This window comes from Leuresthes tenuis, unplaced genomic scaffold, assembly GCF_036924035.1.
Source record: "Leuresthes tenuis unplaced genomic scaffold, fLeuTen1.0.hap1 SCAF_12, whole genome shotgun sequence".
Taxonomy (NCBI): Eukaryota; Metazoa; Chordata; class Actinopteri; order Atheriniformes; family Atherinopsidae; genus Leuresthes; species Leuresthes tenuis.
In genome coordinates, this window is record NW_027325366.1 from 8,036,561 (window position 1) to 8,060,596 (window position 24,036).

General features: G+C 41.3%; 1 protein-coding gene and 3 non-coding genes across 4 annotated transcripts in view; all 4 read right to left on the reverse strand.

The window, feature by feature from the left end:
• Positions 1–11,048: 11,048 nt before the first annotated feature.
• LOC140266170 (U1 spliceosomal RNA) lies at positions 11,049–11,212 on the reverse strand. Its single transcript, XR_011906824.1, has one exon. It is a non-coding gene; the product is annotated as a U1 spliceosomal RNA (small nuclear RNA).
• Positions 11,213–11,821: 609 nt separating this feature from the next.
• LOC140266178 (U1 spliceosomal RNA) lies at positions 11,822–11,984 on the reverse strand. Its single transcript, XR_011906831.1, has one exon. It is a non-coding gene; the product is annotated as a U1 spliceosomal RNA (small nuclear RNA).
• Positions 11,985–12,593: 609 nt separating this feature from the next.
• Positions 12,594–12,757, reverse strand: LOC140266177 (U1 spliceosomal RNA). The gene has a single exon (XR_011906830.1). It is a non-coding gene; the product is annotated as a U1 spliceosomal RNA (small nuclear RNA).
• Positions 12,758–13,264: 507 nt separating this feature from the next.
• The window catches only part of LOC140319006 (inactive dipeptidyl peptidase 10-like), a 189,896-nt gene continuing 179,124 nt past the window's right edge, over positions 13,265–24,036 (reverse strand). The window contains exons 21-26 of the mRNA XM_072396517.1: positions 22,312–22,366; positions 22,001–22,100; positions 21,521–21,579; positions 20,309–20,381; positions 18,192–18,265; positions 13,265–15,138 (exon numbers count right to left, since the gene is read on the reverse strand). Of these exons, the coding sequence (XP_072252618.1) occupies positions 15,001–15,138; positions 18,192–18,265; positions 20,309–20,381; positions 21,521–21,579; positions 22,001–22,100; positions 22,312–22,366 (499 nt within the window). The 3' untranslated portion in view covers positions 13,265–15,000. The remainder of the gene's footprint in view (positions 15,139–18,191; positions 18,266–20,308; positions 20,382–21,520; positions 21,580–22,000; positions 22,101–22,311; positions 22,367–24,036) is intronic.

Consider the following 24,036-nt stretch of genomic DNA (forward strand, 5'->3'; position numbering starts at 1 on the left):
CCCACTTTTGATCCTGTATTGTTGGGCATTCTGACCTTTACTTTCCCGCTTTTTCGAGCTAATGTCCGACATTTAAATCTTGTTGCAGCCATACACCTCTGTTTCCGCTTTTGATCATCTATTGTCTGGCATTCGCACCTTGTCTTACCTACTTTTTTCAGCAATTTTTATCAGACGTTCAAACCTTCTTGCAGTCGACAACGTCCGCTCCCACTTTTGATCATGTATGGTTGAGCATTCGCACCTTTCCTCACTCGCTTTTTGCAAACTATGGTAAGACATTCACACCTTTTTGCAGCCGAACACCTACGCTCCCGCTTTTGATCATGTATGGTCAGGCATTCACCGCTTTTCTGACCCGCTTTTTGCCAACTCTTGTCGGACATTCAGACATTCTTGCAGCCGAACACCGCGCTCGCTTTTGATCATGTATCATCGAGCATTCACACCATTACTTACCTTCTTTTCGGCAATTATGGTCAGACATTCACACCTTGCAGCTAACCACCTACGCTCCCGCTTTTGATTATGTATGGGTGGATATTCACACCTTCTTGAAGCCGAGCCACCTCCGCTCCTGCTTTTGATCATGTATGGTCGGGCATTCCGCTTTTTGCAAACTAGGGTTGGACATTCACACCCTCTTGCAGCCGACAACCTCCGCTCTCGCTTTAGATAGTGTACGGTTGGGCATTCTCACCTTTTCTTACCCAGTTTTTGGAAATTATGGCTGGACAATCACACCTTTTTGCAGCCAAACACCTCCACTCCCGCTTTTGATGATATATGGTAAGGCATTCGTACGTTTTCTTAACCGCTTTTCAGGTTTTATGGTCGGACATTCATACCTTCTTGCAGCCAAACAACTCCACTCCCGCATTTGATCATGTATTGTCGGGCATTCGTACCTTTTCTTACCTGTGCTTTGCAAACTTTGGTTGGACTTTCAGCCCTTCTTGCATTCAAACCCTTCCACGCCCCCTTTTGATGAAACAAAATTGGGCATTCTCACCTTTTCTTACCCAGTTTTTCCAAACTTTGGTTGGACATTAACACCTTCTTGCAGCCGACCACCCCCGCTCCCGCTTTTCACCATATATGGTCGAGCATTCGAACATTTTCTTACAAGCTTTTTGAAAACTCTGGTTGGACATTCAGATCTTCTTGCAGCCAAACAGCTCCGCCCCCCCTTTTTGCAAACTAATGTCGGACATTTACACCTTCTTGCAGCCAAACACCTCCACTCCCGCTTTTGATGATATATGGTAAGGCATTCGCACGTTTTTTTAACCGCTTTTCAGCTTTAACGGTCGGACATTTAAACCTTCTTGCAGCCATACACCACGCCCGCTTTTGATCATGTATTGTCGGGCATTCGCACCTTTTCTTACCAGCGTTTTGCAAACTTTGGTTGGACATTCAGCCCTTCTTGCATTCAAACCCTTCCACGCCCCCTTTTGATGAAACAAAATTGGGCAGTCGGACCTTTCCTTACCCGCTTTTTGCAAACTATGGTTGGACATTCAAACTTTCTTGCAGCCGACAACCTCCGCTCTCGCTTTAGATAAAGTACGGTTGACCATTCTCACCTTTTTTTTACCCAGTTTTTGCAAATTATGGTCAGACAATCACACCTTTTTGCAGCCAAACACCTCCACTCCCGCTTTTTATGATATATGGTCAGACATTCGCACGTTTTTTTAACTGCTTTTCAGCTTTTACAGTCGGACATTTAAACCTTCTTGCAGCCATACACCACGCTTGCTTTTGACCATGTATTGTCGGGCATTCGCACCTTTTCTTACCTGCGTTTTGCAAACTTTGGTTGGACATTCAGCCCTCCTTGCATTCAAACCCTTCCACGCCCCTTTTTGATGAAACAAAATTGGGCAGTCGGACCTTTCCTTACCCGCTTTTTGCAAACTATGGTTGGACACTCACACCCTCTTGCAGCAGACCACCTCCGCTCCCGCCTTTGATCAGGTATGGTCGGGCATTCCAACATTTTCTCACCCGCTTTTTGCAAACTCTGGTCGGACAGTCAGACCTTCTTTCCTTCAAACAGCTCTGCCCCTGCTTTTTATCATGTATCATCGGCAATTAGCACCTTTTCTTACCAACTTTTGCAAACTATGGTCGGACATTCACATCCTCTTGCAACCGACCTCCTCCTTTCCCGCTTTTGATGATGTATGGATGGGCATTCGCACCTCCTCTTACCCGTTTTCTGCAAATTATGGTTGGATATTCACATCATCTTACAACCGAACACCTCCGCTCCCGCTTTTGATCATGTTTGGTTGGGCATTTGCGCCTTTTCTTACCTTTTTTTTGCAAAAAATGGTTTGACATACTTACCTGCGTTTTGCAAACTTTGGTTGGACATTCAGACCTTCTTGCATTCAAACCCTTCCACGCCCCCTTTTGATGAAACAAAATTGGGCAGTCGGACCTTTCCTTACACGCTTTTTGCAAACTATGGTTGGACATTCAAACTTTCTTGCAGCCGACAACCTCCGCTCTCGCTTTAGATAATGTACGGTTGAGCATTCTCACCTTTTCTTACCCAGTTTTTGCAAATTATGGTCGGACAATCACACCTTTTTGCAGCCAAACACCTACACTCCCGCTTTTGATGATATATGGTCAGACATTCGCACGTTTTTTTAACCGCTTTTCAGCTTTTACGGTCGGACATTTAAACCTTCTTGCAGCCATACAACGCGCTCGCTTTGGATCATGTATTGTCGGGCATTCGCACCTTTTCTTACCTGCGTTTTGCAAACTTTGGTTGGACATTCAGCCCTTCTTGCATTCAAACCCTTCCACGCCCCCTTTTGATGAAAAAAATTGGGCAGTCGGACCTTTCCTTACCCGCTTTTTGCAAACTATGGTTGGACACTCACACCTTCTTGCAGCCGACCACCTCCGCTCTCGCTTTTCACCATATGTGGTTGGGCATTCTCACCTTTCCTTACCCAGTTTTTGCAAACTTTGGTTGGACATTCACACCCTCTTGCAGCAGACCACCTCCGCTCCCGCCTTTGATCATGTATGGTCGGGCATTTCAACATTTTCTCACCCGCTTTTTGCAAACTCTGGTCGGACAGTCAGACCTTCTTTCCTTCAAACAGCTCTGCCCCTGCTTTTTATCATGTATCATCGGCAATTAGCACCTTTTCTTACCAACTTTTGCAAACTATGGTTGGACATTCACATCCTCTTGCAACCGACCTCCTCCGACCCCGCTTTTGATGATGTATGGATGGGCATTCGCACCTCCTCTTACCCGTTTTCTGCAAATTATGGTTGGATATTCACATCATCTTACAACCGAACACCTCCGCTCCTGCTTTTGATCATGTTTGGTCGGGCATTTGCGCCTTTTCTTACCCTTTTTTTTTTGCAAACAATGGTTTGACATACTTACCTGCTTTTTGCAAACTATGGTTGGACACTCATACCTTCTTGCAGCCGACCACCTCCGCTCCCGCCTTTGATCATGTATGGTCGGGCATTCCAACATTTTCTCACCCGGTTTTTTCAAACTTTGGTTGGACATTTAGACCTTCTTCCCGCCAAACATCTCCGCTCCCGCTTTTGGTGATGTAGGTCGGGCATTCGCACCTTTTCTTACCCGCATTACAGAAATTATCATTCACACCTTCTTGCAGCCGAACACCTCCGCTCCCGCTTTTGATCATGTATGGTTGGGCATTCACACCTTTTCTTACATGCTTTTTGCAAACTCTGGTTGGATATTTCCACCTTCCTGAAGCTTAAAACCTCCGATCACGCTTTTGATCAAGTTTAGTTGGGCATTCGCACCTTTTCTTAACCTTTTTTTTGGAAATTATGGCTGGACAATCACACCTTTTTCCAGCTAAACACCTCCACTCCCGCTTTTGATGATATATTGTCCGGCATTCGCGCGTTTTTTTTACTGCTTTTCAGCTTTTACGGTCGGACATTTAAACCTTCTTGCAGCCATACACCACGCTTGCTTTTGATCATGTATTGTCGGGCATTCGCACCTTTTCTTACCTGCGTTTTGCAAACTTTGGTTGGACATTCAGCCCTCCTTGCATTCAAACCCTTCCACGCCCCTTTTTGATGAAACAAAATTGGGCAGTCGGACCTTTCCTTACCCGCTTTTTGCAAACTATGGTTGGACACTCACACCCTCTTGCAGCAGACCACCTCCGCTCCCGCCTTTGATCAGGTATGGTCGGGCATTCCAACATTTTCTCACCCGCTTTTTGCAAACTCTGGTCGGACAGTCAGACCTTCTTTCCTTCAAACAGCTCTGCCCCTGCTTTTTATCATGTATCATCGGCAATTAGCACCTTTTCTTACCAACTTTTGCAAACTATGGTCGGACATTCACATCCTCTTGCAACCGACCTCCTCCGACCCGCTTTTGATGATGTATGGATGGGCATTCGCACCTCCTCTTACCCGTTTTCTGCAAATTATGGTTGGATATTCACATCATCTTACAACCGAACACCTCCGCTCCCGCTTTTGATCATGTTTGGTTGGGCATTTGCGCCTTTTCTTACCTTTTTTTTGCAAAAAATGGTTTGACATACTTACCTGCGTTTTGCAAACTTTGGTTGGACATTCAGACCTTCTTGCATTCAAACCCTTCCACGCCCCCTTTTGATGAAACAAAATTGGGCAGTCGGACCTTTCCTTACACGCTTTTTGCAAACTATGGTTGGACATTCAAACTTTCTTGCAGCCGACAACCTCCACTCTCGCTTTAGATAATGTACGGTTGAGCATTCTCACCTTTTCTTACCCAGTTTTTGCAAATTATGGTCGGACAATCACACCTTTTTGCAGCCAAACACCTACACTCCCGCTTTTGATGATATATGGTCAGACATTCGCACGTTTTTTTAACCGATTTTCAGCTTTTACGGTCGGACATTTAAACCTTCTTGCAGCCATACAACGCGCTCGCTTTGGATCATGTATTGTCGGGCATTCGCACCTTTTCTTACCTGCGTTTTGCAAACTTTGGTTGGACATTCAGACCTTCTTGCATTCAAACACTTCTGCTCCCGCTTTTGATTCTGTATGGTTGGGGATTTGAACATTTTCTTACATGCTTTGTCCAAATAATGGTCAGACATTCACAACTTTGCGCAGCCAAACACCTCCGCTCCCGCTTTTTGTCTTGTATGGTCGGGCATTCGCACTTTTTTTACCCGCTTTTTTCATCAATTTTTGTCGGACGTTCAAACCTTCTTGCCAAACACCTCCGCTCCCACTTTTGATCATGTATGGTTGAGCATTCGCACCTTTCCTCACTCACTTTTTGCAAACTATGGTCGGACATTCACACCTTCTTGCAGCCAAACGCAGCGCTCGCTTTTGATCATGTATGATCGGGCATTCGCACCTTTTACCTGATTTTTGCCAACTTTGGTTGGACATTCAGACCTTCTTGCATTCAAACCCTTCCACGACCCCTTTTGATGGAACAAATTTGGGCAGTCGGACCTTTCCTTACCCGCTTTTGGCAATTATGGTCGGTAATTCACTCTTTCTTGCAGCCGAACACCTCCGCTACCACTTTTGATTATTTATGGTTGGGCATTCACACTTTTTCTTACCCAGTTTTTGCAAATTATGGTTGGACAATCACAACTTCTTGCTGCCGACAACCTCCGCTCCCGCTTTCAAGCATTCGCACGTTTTCTTAACCGCTTTTCAGCTTTTATGGTCAGACATTCATACCTTCTTGCAGCCAAACACCTCCACTCCCGCTTTTGATCATGTATGGTCGGGCATTCGCACCTTTTCTTACCCTTTTTTTGGAAATTATGGCTGGACAATCACACCTTTTTTCAGCCAGACACCTCCACTCCCGCTTTTGATGATATATGGTCAGGCATTCGCACGTTTTTTTAACCGCTTTTCAGCGTTTACGGCCTGACATTTAAACCTTCTTGCAGCTATACAACGCGCTCGCTTTTATCATGTATTGTCGGGCATTCGCACCTTTTCTTACCTGCGTTTTGCAAACTTTGGTTGGACATTCAGACCTTCTTGCATTCAAACACTTCTGCTCCCGCTTTTGATGCTGTATGGTTTGGGATTTGAACATTTTCTTACATGCTTTTTCCAAATAATGGTAAGACATTCACAACTTTGCGCAGCCAAAAACCTCCGCTCCCGCTATTGATCATGTGTGGTTAGGCATTCGAAACTTTTCTTCACCGGTTTTTGCAAAACTTTGGTTGGACATTCACATCTTTTTTCAGTCAAACACCTCCGCTCCCGCTTTTGATCTTGTATGGTCGGGCATTCGTACTTTTTTTACCCGCTTTTTTCATCAATTTTTGTCGGACGTTCAAACCTTCTTGCAGTCGACAACCTCCGCTCCCACTTTTGATCATGTATGGTTGAGCATTCGCACCTTTCCTCACTCACTTTTTGCAAACTATGGTCGGACATTCACACCTTCTTGCAGCCAAACGCCGCGCTCCCTTTTAATCATATATGATCGGGCATTCGCACCTTTTACCTGATTTTTGCCAACTTTGGTTGGACATTCAGACCTTCTTGCATTCAAACCCTTCCACGCCCCCTTTTGATGAAACAAAGTTGGGCAGTCGGACCTTACCTTACCCGCTTTTGGCAATTATGGTCGGTAATTCACTCTTTCTTGCAGCCGAACACCTCCGCTACCACTTTTGATTATTTATGGTTGGGCATTCACACCTTTTCTTACCTAGTTTTTGCAAATAATGGTTGGACAATCACAACTTCTTGCTGCCGACCACCTCCGCTCCCGCTTTTGATGATATATGGTCAAGCATTCGCACGTTTTCTTAACCGCTTTTCAGCTTTTATGGTCGGACATTCATACCTTCTTGCAGCCAAACACCTCCACTCCCGCTTTTGATCATGTATGGTCGGGCATTTGCGCCTCCTCTTCCCCGTTTTCTGCAAATTATGGTTGGATATTCACATCATCTTACAGACGAACACCTCCGCTCCCGCTTTTGATCATGTTTGGTCGGGCATTTGCGCCTTTTCTTACCCGTATTTTGCAAACAATGGTTTGACATACTCACCTTCTTGCAGTCAAAAACCTCGGGTCCTTCTTTTGATCATGTATAGTCGGGCATTCTAAACTTTTCTTCATTGGTTTTTGCAAACTTAGGTTGGACCTTCACATCTTTTTGCAGTCAAACACCTCTGCTCCCGCTTTTGATGCTGTATGGTTGGGGATTTGATCATTTTCTTACAAACTTTTTCAACATAATGGTCAGACATTCACAACTTTGCGCAGCCAAAAACCTCCGCTCCCGCTATTGATCATGTGTGGTTGGGCATTCGAAACTTTTCTTCACCGGTTTTTGCAAAACTTTGGTTGGACATTCACATCTTTTTAAAGTCAAACACCTCCGCTCCCGCTTTTGATCTTGTATGGTCGGGCATTCGCATCTTTTTTTACCCGCTTTTTTCAGCAATTTTTGTCGGATGTTCAAACCTTCTTGCAGTCGACAATCTCCGCTCCCACTTTTGATCATGTATGGTTGGGCATTCGCACCTTTTCTAAGTTTGAATAATTTTTCACCTATTATTATATTATTTTACAAATATTCCAAAGTAAGGGCAGTGATCCAACATGCTGGATTTTCATTATATACCTTTGAATAGTGATTTCTACCAGTAAATTACTGAATTAGACAAACGTGATGTATTTAATGATACTGTTTATTGGATATAACTGTGTATGAAAACATGAGAGAAACTGAAATGGCTTAAAGAGAACATATTTCACTGAGGTTATGGAATAGTTGAATATAAGTGATGTGAACAGCTGAATTGTATACTGAAAATTTGTGTTTAGTGTTTACATAGCTTTTATTTTGTGTAAAATAAATCAGACTCAGACACATTTTGAAGGAATCCTCTCTGAAAGAGGCATTCAGAAACCCAATTGAACTAACATCGGACTTCTATCACCTGGGATGATAGGTTCTGACGGATGTAGATTTTGTTTTCTTGGAGGGTGGCTTCGCCTTTCTCTCGGACAGCAGTGAGGAATAGTTGTTTGTCACTGAAGTTGTGCAACTTTATCATAACGGTTTATAACATATTATAATTTTTCTTTGGCGGACCTACAGCTTTGGGTGCTCAGCCAATCTTAATACAGCCTAGCTTGGTCTCCAGACCCAGTGTGTCTGGTATTCAGATCTCAAAAAACCTGACAGCCTGATTCTCCTCTGCAGGTTCCTTGAGGCCCATGATTCGTATGTTATCTCTGCGTCTCCTGTTTTCGCCATCCTCAGCTCGGTCTATTAATATTTTCACTTTTTTTTTCGAGTTCAGCTTGTTCTCCAGAGAAGCGGACCTTACCATCAGAGATGCAGGTATCATTTTCAGTAATTCGCTTTGTGTTGTCTTCGACGCGGCGGCTCAGTTTGTCCAAAGTAGAATGCAGCTTTAAACTTCCGCTCCATGAGAGCACCGATCTTTTCTGTACAGGTCTCGGAAACTTTGTTAGCCATGTTTTCCTGAAACGACGTGCTGTCACCATCTTCCATGCTGGTGTCTGTGTTAGCCACGAACAGTGTTTTTGCCTGAAAAAGCGATCCTCTCAGTGCAACTGCATCACATGACCATCACGTGACACATTTTTATGGTCGGACATTTTTTCACTTTGAGAATTCAATTTTTGCGCTCCTCCAGCAGATGTCCAGAGCTGGCCCTGGGTATGAGCATCCATAGGTTGTAGTGAACAATATGTGTGGGACTATGTATTGGCACAATTAACCCTTTAGGCGCCAGAGTTTTTTTTTTAAATCCTTGATTTTGACAAATAAATTTCAAAAGGCTATATCTTAAAACTGATAGGAGATAGAGACTTTCTGTAAATTAGAGAAATGTTGAGGATGACCCAAAGTTCATGTTGGAAGCAAATTGACACACCTAATTTGCATATTATGACGTCATGGCGTGGCGGCCATCTTGGATTATAGAATTTTTATGAAATTTTCATGTTTCAATGATGAAATGCAGCCTTTTTCCCCAAATATGCCCCTATAAATCTCTGTGCTATATTCAATATTCTATATTCAATGCGCTAGACAATGCAAAATTTTCAGGGAAATAGCAAAGAGTAAACCAACACTGTAAATTATTTCCAGTAAATAGCCAAAAAAATGCACATGAGCGATAACCTCACGTTTGCCTGCAGAGGTCAAAATAGGCCTATGCCTATCCATCCAGGTGACACTGTTTGTAGTTTTTTATGGTGTGATACCTCTCATTGCATGGTACCACACAAAGACTCACCCCACACTGCCTACACCTGTATTTTGTCTGACGGCAGCCTTTAGGCCGGGTTCGATCAGAACATACGACACAATCTGGGTGGTCATCACCCTCATACAGAAAGTGACGTTCTGTGAGTCTCTGTGGCATTTCTCCCGATGACTTCTTCCTCCCTTTATGGCTCTCTTTCCTGGAGTAGCCTTCCAGTAGACCAGTTACCACGTCTTGCACAAGGACCTTCAGAGACTTGTGAGAAGCTGGAATACAGCTTCAGTAAATTATGTGAGCATTCACCATACTTATGCTAAGAATAGCACTGAAAATTCTGTTCAATCACTTTCTTGATCTGTGGGGAAAGAGTTAGGTCTTCATTATTTGATCTGCAGTGTCAATGCACCCCATGAATGAATTATAATCATCAACACACACGGGTGTATTTATTCATCTGTACCCACTGGTAGTGTGTTTTGTCCTGATGCGTTTTCGATTTCACTGACAGTTACATCAGACCACTGGTGAAATCTTGAATGTGGCTTGATTTCATGGGAGGCTAAAATGGGCATAATGATTTGTTTCTACAGTCAATAAATTCCAGAAATCATCATTGAGAAAAAGTGACACAAAATCTAGGGCCGAATCAGCATTGGATAGTTCTCTGTCCCCCTGATATTCAACTGTTTCATCAAATGGCTTTATCCAATTTTTGTACCCCACCTCATCAGTCAAATACTCAAACCCTGCATGTCCATAACCTGGCTTAGTGAGACGCATGTTGGCTGACTTGGCTCTGCGCTGTGTGACAGCGCGTCTGCCTCTAAATGCGCTCCTGTCATGTCTCCACCAAGTGCACCAACACGCTCTCCGGTTAGTGAACAGACAGCATGGTTGCGGCTGCATGAACTGCGCCGCAACGTTTTCCCACAGTTCTCCCACTGACCCTTCGACCACGTCTGACATGTCCATCAGATTTGTCAAGCTACTGTCGCGGACACTTTGTGAAGGCACCGTGTCAGAAAGCACAGCGTTCACTTGGCGAGCTCGATGGAAAAACAGAACACGCACATTACTCCCAGCCTAGTTCCCTCCAGTACTACCATCCCTGCTAACTCCTCGATGCAAACTTCGACCCGTGAAACATTTTCCTCACCACCAACATTGCTGGGCAAAGGATCTGAAGTTGGTGTTTGGCGTAGGGAAACACTTTGTCCGACTGCTGGTGAGGCAGGGACGCGGAGCGGGAATGTGTCGCCACTAGCGACGGGACTAGTTAACAGCTGACCGTCATCTTCTGAAGGTAGATTTTCCCCTTCAGAATAAGGATTATCAAATAGAAGACCCAGCGCTTCTTTGCAGGTAAACTTTTTAGTGGACATTGTGCGATTATTGGAAAAAAATACTCGCTATTGCTGACTAAATCGCTCTGCTGCTGTAGCTCAGTGACGTACTCACTCGGTGAAGAACTCGTACTGATTCAACTTGCTGTAGCTCAAAAAAATTACATTGAAGGATGACGTTTTTTTGCGTCAAAGGTGAAGTGTGACATGTCTGCCAACCAGAAGTGGAGAGTAGGAACAAAATATGACGTTATTTTTGCCACAATGGGCCGTTTTATTCAAGGCGCCATCTTGTCGACTTAAGTCCACCATGGCGCTTAGAGGGTTAAAGATGGCAAGGTGTTGTTAAAACAGTGACACAAGGTCAAAAAAAGGGTAATGTAGACGAGAAATATACATGTTAAACAACCAAATCAGGGGAAAGCGCGAACGCAGTACCCCACTACCAGAAATTACGCAGTCGAGACTCCCACATTTGGGGAATTTGCAAGGGTCAGTACAGTCGGTGTGCAATGCCTGAGCCTCGCCTTGAGTGAACCACCTTCTTGATCACGGTATCTCTCCTGCCAGGTAAGTATGATTTGGAAATGTCAGAGGCTGATACCTTTTTCCCAGGTGCCTCACTCGGCCGGACGGTGCTGCAACTTCAACTGTCTGGTGTGCCATGCCAGCAGCAGCAGCTACCCCGAAACTAAAACGTTTGCAGATTAAAACAGTAAGGCTTTTCATTATCTTTCTGATCACTTCTTCTTTTAAACAACCAAGGAACTTGCAGCACAAATTTATATCTTTTCCCTCCTCCCCATCTCTAAAGCCACACCCACCCACACTGGGAAATTTCTCAGTTGAGGCAAACCCTCACGGCTGCGTGGCTGCATATCTCCAGTGCGGACATGCTGCAGCATTTGGCAAACCTTGCTAAACATCCACTTCAGTGGTCACATGTCATCTTCTATCATTTTGTTCCTCCCCATCGCTAAGGTAATGCCCACCTGCCTGGGGTGACTGCACTGTATGACCTCACCTGACAACTGCGCAGCTGCATATCTGTTGTATAGACATGCTGCAGCATTCAGCATACCTTACTAAACAGCCATTTTAAAGATGGCAAGGTGTTGTTAAAACAGCGACACAAGGTCAAAAAAAGGGTAATGTAGACGAGAAATATACATGTTAAACAACCAAATCAGGGGAAACGCGAACGTAGTCCCCCACTACCAGAAATTATGTAGTCGAGATTCCCACATTTGGGGAATTCGCAAGGGTCAGTACAGTTGTTGTGCAATGACTGAGCTTCGCATTGAGTGAACCACATTCTTGATCACGGTGTCTCTCCTGCCAGGTAAGTATGATTTGGAAATGTCAGAGGCTGATACCTTTTTCCCAGGTGCCTCACTCGGCCGGACGGTGCTGCAACTTCAACTGTCTGGTGTGCCATGCCAGCAGCAGCAGCTACCCCGAAACTAAAACGTTTGCAGATTAAAACAGTAAGGCTTTTCATTATCTTTCTGATCACTTCTTCTTTTAAACAACCAAGGAACTTGCAGCACAAATGTATTTTTTTTCCCTCCTCCCCATCTCTAAAGCCACACCCACCCACACTGGGAAATTTCTCAGTTGAGGCAAACCCTCACGGCTGCGTGGCTGCATATCTCCAGTGCGGACATGCTGCAGCATTTGGCAAACCTTGCTAAACATCCACTTCAGTGGTCACATGTCATCTTCTATCATCTTGTTCCTCCCCATCGCTAAGGCAATGCCCACCTGCCTGGGGTGACTGCACTGTATGACCTCACCTGACAACTGCGCAGCTGCATATCTGTTGTATAGACATGCTGCAGCATTCAGCATACCTTACTAAACAGCCATTTTAAAGATGGCAAGGTGTTGTTAAAACAGCGACATAAGGTAAAAAAAAGGGTAATGTAGACGAGAAATATACATGTTAAACAACCAAATCAGGGGAAAGCGCGAACGTAGTCCCCCACTACCAGAAATGATGTAGTCGAGATTCCCACATTTGGGGAATTCGCAAGGGTCAGTACAGTTGGTGTGCAATGACTGAGCCTCGCCTTGAGTGAACCACCTTCTTGATCATGGTGTCTCTCCTGCCAGGTAAGTATGATTTGGAAATGTCAGAGGCTGATACCTTTTTCCCAGGTGCCTCACTCGGCCGGACGGTGCTGCAACTTCAACTGTCTGGTGTGCCATGCCAGCAGCAGCAGCTACCCCGAAACTAAAACGTTTGCAGATTAAAACAGTAAGGCTTTTCATTATCTTTCTGATCACTTCTTCTTTTAAACAACCAAGGAACTTGCAGCACAAATTTATTTCTTTTCCCTCCTCCCCATCTCTAAAGCCACACCCACCCACACTGGGATATTTCTCAGTTGAGGCAAACCCTCACGGCTGCATATCTCCAGTGCAGACATGCTGCAGCATTCACCGTACCTTACTAAACATCCATTTTAAAACACTCTTTACAAGTAGATTTTCCCAGATGGTAGTTGTCAGCCTTAATTCTTGAATTAGATTTCCAAAGTGAAACATTGTAGTACAGTACAATGCAGTACACAGAGAGCAGGAAGTTGTTGAAGAACTAAACTTGGTTTATTTAAAACTATAACGAAGGGGATGGTCAAACCAGAAATCAAAACAAAATGTACATGAACATGACACCCAAACCAGTGATGAAACAACAGAAAAGAAAAGATCTGAGTTTCTGGGGGAAGAGAGTTGTGAATGGATGCAGCTGAGAAGCTTGAACACAGGTGACAATGTGGATTTGATGACTAGAACATGGAAACTGAGAGAGCTATAAGTGAGAATGTGAAACAAGAAACTAGCATGACTAAACCAAGACAAGACTACTGACCCAGGTAAATGACAAAAGCAAACATGGATATAACCTGTCAACTAGATGATACAGACTATAAAAACCCTAATAAAAATGAGTGAGTAAACAAGAAAATAGAATAGAAGCAAAATCCCCTAAACCCAAGACATGAAAAACAAAAACCACAAACCCTAACACAGTTTTTCAATATTTCATTTATTCATTTCTAATCATCACTCGAAGACAATCACAATAACTCCAAAACCTTGACCCCATCCCTTCCCTTTAAAACTCAGAAAAGAACAAACATTACAAAATCTATTTTACGAGGAAAATCAAAAGCTTACGGAGCAAAAGAAAAGAGAAAAATTAAAACGAAATCCAGGTAAAATAAATCCATTCCCATAGACTAAACTTTCTATGAGATCACACATCTTAAAAATATATTTATATACACACTCTGCTGTATTTTATTGTACAAAATAGGATAACACTTGACTCGGTCAGTGTCATAGACATGCAAAGACTTTACTGACACTGTAAAACTCGTGTTTTGTTGAATCATTGTTCAGAGAACAGAAGAAAGGTGTCCTCAATCTGGCAGAGATTGACTATAAAAGGATCTCACAACTTCTTAGAGTTCAACAATTAATTTAAGAGAACACCAGAACACCATCAGATATTAAGATGGACCCCAGACTGAAATTACTATATTGCCAGTATCAATAATCTTAATCTTGAACTAATTTATTCTGAGCCATTCAGATTAAATATTATAAGGGTTTCTAAACTGATTGCAGTGCTGCCTCTGGAGGGTCTGAGTGGACATAGGTTAACTTGACAGAGCTAATGAACGAATATTGCTGCCAACAAATATTACAGTATGTTAAACGCATAAGGCATTGTACATGTCTAGTCAAGGCTATAATAATCCTGTGCATCTTCTAAAGCTTGTTTACATTTACATTGGGAAATGGTGGTGGGTTTCAGCTGGAAATTGCACTTTCTCAAGATCAACTTGGGTTGTGGTGAATTACTTACATGTGCAAAGATACAACAACCAAAGAAAATGTAAGATCAAAATGTTACATCTGTGTAACATCTGTCTTCCCAAGTGCTACCACAAAGGGGACTAACATGACAAAAATGAGTGAGGTCAAAAGGTGGGTTGGGACCATGCACTTGGAAAAGTGTGGATGACTGCAGTCCAGAGAGCCTACAAATGATGGGATCAGTCTTCTATGTGCTTTACCCAGAAACTGAGCATCCCAAAGTATTATGACCTTATGCTTGAGGGGAGCTCTGGCTTATGCAATGCAAGTGTCGCTGTTGCGTTCTTCAGTTTTCTTTTCAACACATTTACACATACATACAGTCACGTGCTCATACACATAAACACATACACTCTCATAAACTTTAAGAGCATTAGCAGCTCCATCCCCAGATCTGGATTAACACTTGGTCCAAATGCAAAAGACCTTGATAAATTTTAGTAAAATTCTTCAAGGTCTGAACCTCAGAGCCTCTTGCTCACTCCTCCTCTTCCTCATCCTCATCAGGCAGCGGTAGAAACTCCTCCTTCAGACACTCTCTATAGAAGCTGGCCAGTGTAGTATAGAGGTGCTGGCAACTCTGCAGAGACAGGAAGTGGCCCTCATCTGGGTAGATCTAAAGGGTGTAGAGAATCCCTCACATCATTCTGCTTATAAAATTTGGGCTGTTGATCTCAGCTCTTTTGAGCATTTTTATCTTTCAACTCATTATTTTAACATAAAACAACTTTAACATTTTGGTTCATTGTCAGTGTCTTGCCGCCAGCAGAAGAAGCAGTAGACATCCTTTTTCAGCAAATTGCTCTAAAAACTCACATAGCAGACGGACAAAAGTTTGACATAGCTAAGCCATTACCACCTGAAAAGCAAAACCTTTTAAGTGGTGGTAAAGGTAAACGAGCTAAAAAAATGAGCAAAATATTTTACATAAATTCTCCTTTATACACACTGGTAATGTTCCTGTATATCTGTTGATTGTTTGCTTTTACCAATAAGTCACCTTTACTAACTTAAATAGTGATAATTTGTCATTGGTTTGATCTCTGCCCACTTCAACTGCCCTGTGTGACCAAAAATTATGCTGTAATGCAGTTAACATTTAGGTCCTTTTTTTTTTTTTTTGCAAAATTAAGAAAGTTCCTAACTTTGTAAAAAAGACTTGGATGTGCAACAGATTTAATAAAAAAAAAAAAAAAAGATTTAATTTTCCAAGAAGCATGAGTGTGAACAACAAAGGTGAGCAACCTGTGAAGGGTGGTGTTAAGATAACCTTTTAGATGATTGCATCAATTGGAAAATGTAACAATCTATGTACTTATTCTGAATATTTAGTTTTGGGCAAAACTGTTATGCAGTTTCTGAACATACAAAGCACGGGGTAAAGTGTTGTGATGAGCTTTCGAGGGATAAAAACAAGGTTTCAATAGTAAAAGACAAAGTATTAACAGTAAAATAAACTGAGACTGTGACAGACAACATTTTTGTTGGAGACCTGAGAAGAGTAAAGGACTGTTTAACAGCTCAATGGAATTTTCTGACAGTGCTGAATTCCTAAATGGTAATCATAGACAGCTCCCTCTCTCATTTGCTCCTGGTCTGATCCTGGAACTGTGCTGTAAAGGTCCACCGTCACATCATCTTTTTATGAGGCAGCTGTAGGTCTACATGCTGTCATGTTAGCTGCTTCATTAGGAGCAGCAGAAAAGCAAAAATAACTTGCAGAAACAATATGTCTCCATAGTGCTCTTTTTCTACGAAATGAAAATAATTTTATAACATTGTGAGAAAAAAAAGTTATTATATTCCTGCTATACTTTTTCACAGATTGCTAGCATATCTACCTCTCACATTTCATCAAACATCAAACATTTCATCCTGTTTAAATGTTTTAAGACATATAAAACAAATCAGTGCTTGTTTTTTTAGTGTCCATGTTAATGTTAATGTCATGGTCTCCAGCTAGCGTCCTGTGCCAACCTTATTTGGTTCATCTCCTCTCTGTCTGAACTTACCTCACCTCCCTTCAGGTAATCAATGCTGTTAATTCTCACCTGTCCTCTCCCATTCTTATGCAGGGATACATCTCTTATCTCTTGCCAGAATGTGCCAACTTCATTAAAGTCCACTCTCCAGCCCTGACCGCTGTTTTCTTGTTTACCTAGCGTTATTGGACCTTGGACCTGTTTTTGACCCTGTAAGTTTTTTTTAAACTGTCTGCCCTGTATTGACCTTTTGCCTACTTCCTGGATTTTTGCCTTTGGATAAATACTTTTGGATTGTACACTTGGGTTTTTTCTGGAACCCTTGGACCAGCCCTAGATTTTATCTTCCTTACTCCCTAAACTTGTGTTTTCTCTATAGTGTGGATTTGGAGTCCTGTGTTCTCCACCAGACTGAATTATCTGTCTGGATAGAGAACTTTTGCATCAAGAACTCAGACCCCCTCACCTGCCACCTGCAGCCATCCTGCTCCTGTGTCTCCCTGGGAGGACTGACATAGTCAGCAGTCAGTCCCAGTATTCCTTCCAGTGTTTTTCCCCAAGCATCAATAAACCTTAATTCACCTCCTCTGTCAGTAATTTTTGAGCCCAGTCACCACTCAACCATTGCAGTTAACCCTTACAACATAAAAAGTATGAACAAAAAATTATCCACGTAATAATTATTTGTCCACAGATAATGGCATAATTGAAGTGTGAGCCTGATTAGGGTGACCAGATTCCAATTCACCAGATGTGGGCAAAAAACTATGTTTGTGTGGGACAATGTGGGATACCAATGCAGGTAGTCTAAAATGACTAAAAAATAAATAAAACTCTCTATTCTGGCCCTTAGCTTATAACATTACTATGCTTTGCTATCTGGTTGATTCAGTAGCACATAACAGACTGCAAATAAAAATGTAAAAATATCCTATTTAAATACAACTTTCCCAAGTTCTCTCACAAAAGTAAGCATGGAGCTTTCATACTATTTCACATCTCCTCTCAAGTTAACACACCTGACTGAGTATAATTAAGATAGTTTCCCAGTCTTTGTTGTAGCTGCATTTTTTTTCTTAGTTGTACGAGTGATGCTTTCCTCCCTATCCAACCATTTCTCGCGCTGCATGCCTGTGCTGTTCTGGTTTGCATTGTTTTTTGTAGGTGGACGCACCCTTAACCTGTGTCCGTGTTCCCGTTTGATTAACATGATCAAACAGACCGCCCTGCCCCCTGATGACAGCCCACACTGCTTCCTCCAAACAGCCATTTTATGAATGCCAGATTATAAGACACACATTTCAAAACTGGAGTTTGTCAATAACAATGCGGGACAACGTCTCAATTTGTGGGACGTGTGAAAAATAATGAAAATGCGTGACTGTCCCGCAGAAAGCAGGACATGTGGTCACCCTACGCCTGATCTATAAAATTTTGGGGAGTTTTTCTTTGCCAATGATATCACTAATCGAGCAATCAAAATGTATCGTGTTTGACTGCACATTATATGAACCTTACTGTTATCGTGCAGCACTTTTTTTTTGCAATACCTGATTAAACACATTTGGCCATTTTTGTGTATTTTTACATTCATTATTTACATTTTTTTTCATGCAGCAGCAATGTTATACAAAATGTACTTTGCATCATTTTTCAAAATGCAAATACTTGTCTGTGCATGACACACCTGCATCGAGTAGTTTGCTCCAACTTTAACAAGGTTCTTGACAAGCTCAGCAGTATGTTGAAAGTGGACATTTGCTAGGAAGAAAGAAATAAACATGTCAGCAAGATTGACCTGAATCATTATCAAAAAGAAAGAGGCAACAATCAGATTCTTGAAGGATGGAAATATTTCAACAAATCTGACATGATTTTCTAGGTAATGTTTGCCTCATGAAATCTCAGCATTAATTAAGATAACCCGTTAGATAAGGTTTTCAATGAAAAACAATAAAATGAATAAAAATAATTTTGTTTCTGTGGTGCAACCACATTTGGTATTATTATTGTATTGAGTAATAGACTGAACCTTATTCTATAAGCACTTAGTGTCTATAAACATACTTTGGGAATTAATACAATTATTATCTTACAGTAGGCTGCACGGTGGTGTGGTGGTTAGCACCGTCACCTCACAGCAAGAGGGTTCCAGGTTCGATCCCTGCCTGGGGCCTTTCTATGTGGAGTTTGCATGTTCTCCCCGTGTATGTGTGGGTTCTCTCCGGGTACTCCGGCTTCCTCCCACCATCCAAAAACATGCATGTCAGGTTAATTGGTGACTCCAAATTGTCCATAGGAGTGAGTGTGAGCGTGCATAGTTCTTTGTCTCGTTTGTCTCTATGTGGCCCTGTGATGGACTGGACTACCCCGCCTTTCGCCCGATGACTGCTGGGATAGGCTCCAGCCCACCCGCTACCCGATTAACGGATTGACGGTATAGAAAATGGATGGATTATCTATATATGAGATGTAGTCCTGTGTGAATGTTAGTGAGTAAAGAAGAGAAATGGTGGAACCCTTGGTTGCCTATCACGGTCACGGAAGGACTTCCTGCCCCCCTTTAGACACAATCTGGAGAAAGATATGTGCTTCTTGCTCTAAGACTTAACCTTTATTTTACAGGTCATTACTTGGTTAAAATGGCCATAAATGGCCATAAATGAGAACCTTTATATTACTGCTGTAAGTGACGGACAGTAATTTTGTGATGATTTGTGTAACTTTGGCTTCAGTTTTGGAAAAGCTTCCTGAGTCACAGTAAGTATTGACAGGAAAGCCGAGTTTGCATGGTTATCGCAGGAGTTCGCCAGCTCATGCTAAATGTATTTTCTTTCACATTATTAGGTTTTTGCACTTTGTATATTGGTTTCAAATTATTTTTATGACTCCTGATGTGACTTTACATATGTTTAATGAACCCACAATATAATATATGTATGTATAATATATGTTCAGTATATGCAGTGAGAAACTCATCTCATTGCACTGCCGGACTGAAAAGATACAGGAGATCCTTTGCCCCATACAGCCATAAAGCTTTTTAACAGTGACTGCTGACATGTTTTTCTCAAATTTATTTATTTATGTATGTATTAATTTATTATTATTATTATTATAATATACAATCATTGTAAATACTTTTTTTTTAAAAAATTTTGAGCTATTTGACAAATTTTGAATTTCTACCACTGGGGGATGAATAAAGTATTTTTCCATTTCTATTTCTATACAGAAACAGTAATTTAAATTGCCATGTTCACGTTAAGCTAATTAATATACATTCAAAGTGCAATGTCCATATCTGAATAAGTTCACTTTTATAAAGGTACGTAATCCTGAATTTTGCACTATGTCCATTGAAGTCAATGAGATATTAAAATGTCCCATATGTAGTCTATAATGTCAAGTTTGTAAGTAATTTGAAAGTGTGTTAAGCAGTAATAACAATTACTGTAATTACAGATGCTTGTTTCTGTAAATTGACCTTATTTAAACTTTTATAGCTATATTGTAAACAGGACAAGAAAATGCACTGGATGTAAATTGTTTATGTGTTGAAGCAATTGAATAGAGACAATCTGGAGAAAGACATGAGTATTCATATGCTTCTTGCTCTAAGACTACCTTTGTTTTACAGATACAATTATTTTTGTTAATGTGGTCTCGCTTTGCACGAGACCCGTAACATTTTCATTGAAAACCTTTTGCCATTTTACATTCTAGGATTGCATGTTTTTATGGTCAGTAGTGATGCAACACAAATAGACTATTTTTACTTTACCTATAATTCACTTATCTTACCATCTGCTGTGCCATGTACCAACATAAGTGCCTGTTCCCTAAAAGCTTGAACATTCTGCAGCAAACTGGAAAACTGCAAGGAAATAAGAAAAGTCAATTATAAACTCAAATATGTGCTAACTGGCATTGAAAGATGCTACAAAAAAGTAGAATTAATGGCATTGTGGTAAATTATCTCTTGCATTCCAGACACACAAAGACAGACCGATTCAAATTAAATAATTTTACAGCTGTTGTTAATGTCTATGCTTCAAATATGACATTAAAAATTCAGTAAAGCAGAAGCTGTGAGTCACTTGTTTGGCCCAGATTTGTTGTTTGGTTGTGGTTATTTTCCATTCCATGCCTTGTCTCGTCATTTCCTGTTTTACTTTGAAAATTCACTGGCCTTCTCCTCTCGTTTCAGGTATCTTGCCCTTCCTCCCGTGTCATGCGTCTCATTGTCTTCCCTGATTTCCAAGTGTTTCCACCTGTTCCCCTTGGTCCCTCATGTGTTCAAATAGTCTGCGTTTCCCTTGTCTCGTCGCCAGTATGTTGTCTCCTTTTGAGCTTCATTACCAGCCACTTGTCTTGTCCCATGATTCCACGAGCCTGCAGTGAGCGACTCTCCTGTAGTGCATCTTGCTTTGTAATTTATTGTTGTCCATAGCCTTAGTTTATTTATTGTGACGGTAAGTTTCATAGCTTTGTTTTTCCTCCGTTTTCAAGGAGCGATTTTTCGTTGTTACTATTCATAGTCGCCTCCGTTAAAGGAGAGCTTTCAGTTATCGCTAAAGTTTCATAGAGCCTCTGTTTTAAAGAGTGTGCCTTTGTTTTATTCCGCCTCATTTCGAGAGAGAGTCTTTGCTTTGTTAAGTTTCATAGCATTTCTGTTTTCCTCCCAGTTCGGAGAGATTTTATGTTTGTTAATTTTCATAGCCGCGCTCCTTCTCCACCTTAGTTACGGAGGAGAGTGCTTAGGATTTTTATAGCCCGTTTCTTTTGCGCTGCCGGGAGATCGCCCTGCAGTGCCGTGATCTGCTGTGTTTGTTTAATTAGATAAAACCCTCTTGAAACCACACGACCCTGCATCTGCGCCCTGAATCCCTCTGGTAACTGACACCTTTGACTTTGCGAGGGGCAACATTCAGTCACCACAGGAGATGAACTGTAGATGTGAGTTTGTGAGTTTTCCTTTCAAAGACCGAAAGGTGTAAGGAAGCTGAAACACACCTGATATCTGCTGTCATCTCGGGATGGCATGCCAAGGTATCGTTCAGAGATTGCTGATGCTGTGCAAATGAGAAGTGATATATTGTTAATGATGCCGCTACTTGTAATTCTTAAGTTAAATGCAGTACTTTCAGTGGAGTGGAAATAATACCTTGTGTGGGTGAAAGCATTTTCACCGCATTATGTTAGAGGAGTTTCTTTACTTTGCTCTACATCTACCAGCATGAGTTGTGTCCCATTAAGCACTTTGTATCAGAAGTAAACTGGTCCTTGAAGTTGAGTTAAGACTTCTTCAGAGGTGCAGCCTAGCAGCCTAACCCTCATGAAGCATTGGTGCATATTCACTGTGCTTTGTTAACAGAAACCTCCACCACATTTACCCATACTCAACATTTATGTGGGAAATATACATTTGTTTGACATTACATACAAGTGTAATTCACTCTTGAGCCTGACATTTGAAGGGAATTTTGTACTCACCGTAGAGCTTCCAGTCTGTCACTGGTGTCATCGCACAGGCACATTTGAATAAGCTGTCAGTAGACTTGAGCATCATTAAAGTTAAGTAGGCTCCATAACCCTGAGCAAGAAAACACATGCTTTGCTCAACCTATTTGCAACATCCACCAAGTGATTAAAATGCTGTTGTGAAGGGTAAAAAGTGCTGACACAGTTTAAAGAAATATGCAATTTCTTTAAACAAACATTGCATATTTTCAATAAATTCATACATCTACCAAAGCATGCACCAAGCATATGGAAAGATTGATAAAACAGTAATATTGCCTCACCTTTCCAAACACTGCTATTCGTGTCCAATCAATGTATGGAAATTTCATCATGTATCTGGAAAAAAAACATACAAACAAAACACAAAATGTTGTTCAAAACACATTGCTCATGTCTGAAAAGATGATCAATAACAAGTTGACATGCTTGTTATATTCATTAAATGCTTGTTTCTTTTCTGGGTTTTTTTTGTCTTCCGTTAGTCTCAAGTCGAAACTTTTACATAAATATACAGTCATGTGAAAAAGAAAATTCACACGCTTAAGGTTTTACTTACTAAGACATAAAAATATTGTCTTGTTTCTACCCAGATCAAGAACAAAACAGAAGGTATCACATTCTATGCCAAAATGGTAAAGCAGTGTGTCAAAAACTAGGTTCTATCACGAAACGGTGGAGGAAGGTAGGACCCAGATGCAGATTTCTCAAATCAAAAAGATTTATTCTACAAACAAGGAGCAAGGCAAAAATAGAGGGCCGGATATCAAAAAGTTTAACTGTGGCAAAAATAACCAAGACAAAACGAGGTCTATGAAAAATAAACAAGACTATGGCAAAACAAGACCATGGTACTATGAGGCAACCTCAGCATTACTTGGCGTGAACATGCAAGGGAAAGTGAGGATTCTGTAAAGACTGTGACTGAACCTGGAAACTAAATACTGGGAAGTGATTGGTGATGATGTGCAGCTGTGAAACAGAAAACAGGTGACATGAGAGAACCTAACGTGACGGGAAAAAACATGACCTGAAAACATAACAAATGACCTGAAAATAAGAATATCAAAACATAAACTGTGACAGGTTCCCTCTTTCTGTTTCCATAATAATTAAGAAGGTAAGTTGCAACCAGGTGCTCCTAGTAAATGCACTTGATTAAATGTTCATCAGCAAGTGTGACTGACTATTCCGTCTATACTGACTATACTGACTGTACTATATGAAGAAGAGCAAGTTTACAGTGATGTCAGTTTTTTAACCTTTATGTACCCAGAAAATAAAACTCTTGAAATTTAACAACTCTTTTCCAAGAGTGTGCTGGCCAAGATATGCAGCAACTCAGGTCAGCAGTAATAAACACATGAATACTCTCAAACAAAATAAGATATACACGTAGATATAAAAAAAAAGGACCAATAAAACATCATAAATCAAAACAACACAAGCTTAAGACACCAAAAGCTCTTTAAATTTAAAACCACAGTCATAAAAGACTAACTGGAGAAAGAATTGGTCAAAGACAACCATTACAATACAACGTATCTTCTTCTAATATATTCATAACTTGTTTGAATCTGTTTAACAAGACCAGTTTCTTAAGATTCAGGGGATTGTTTCAGTTTAATGCGAGTGAAGAAGGTAGTATACTTAAATGCTTTAGTACAGACATTGAAAACAGACAATAGGAATAGTTAATTGGATCAAAGACTGTAAGTTCTGGTATTCTTTTGATGGATATAAGTCTGTAGAAAACTTCAGCAGGTCGACCGTTCTGACAGCAGCAGCAATTGCTGTTTCCTCAATGGTCTGCTGCTACTTTCAAACAGTCAGTGCTCAATGCTAGGTGGTATCCAGAGCACGTAAGCATTGCTGAGATGTATGCATGTAAATAGCATCAACTTATTTGAGTACAGACATAAAAGTGGCAACAACAAGTCTCTTTTTGACATTAAAAGAAAGGCAAGACTTGAAAGGAAAAAACACAGTTTTCACTTTTTTTTTTTTTT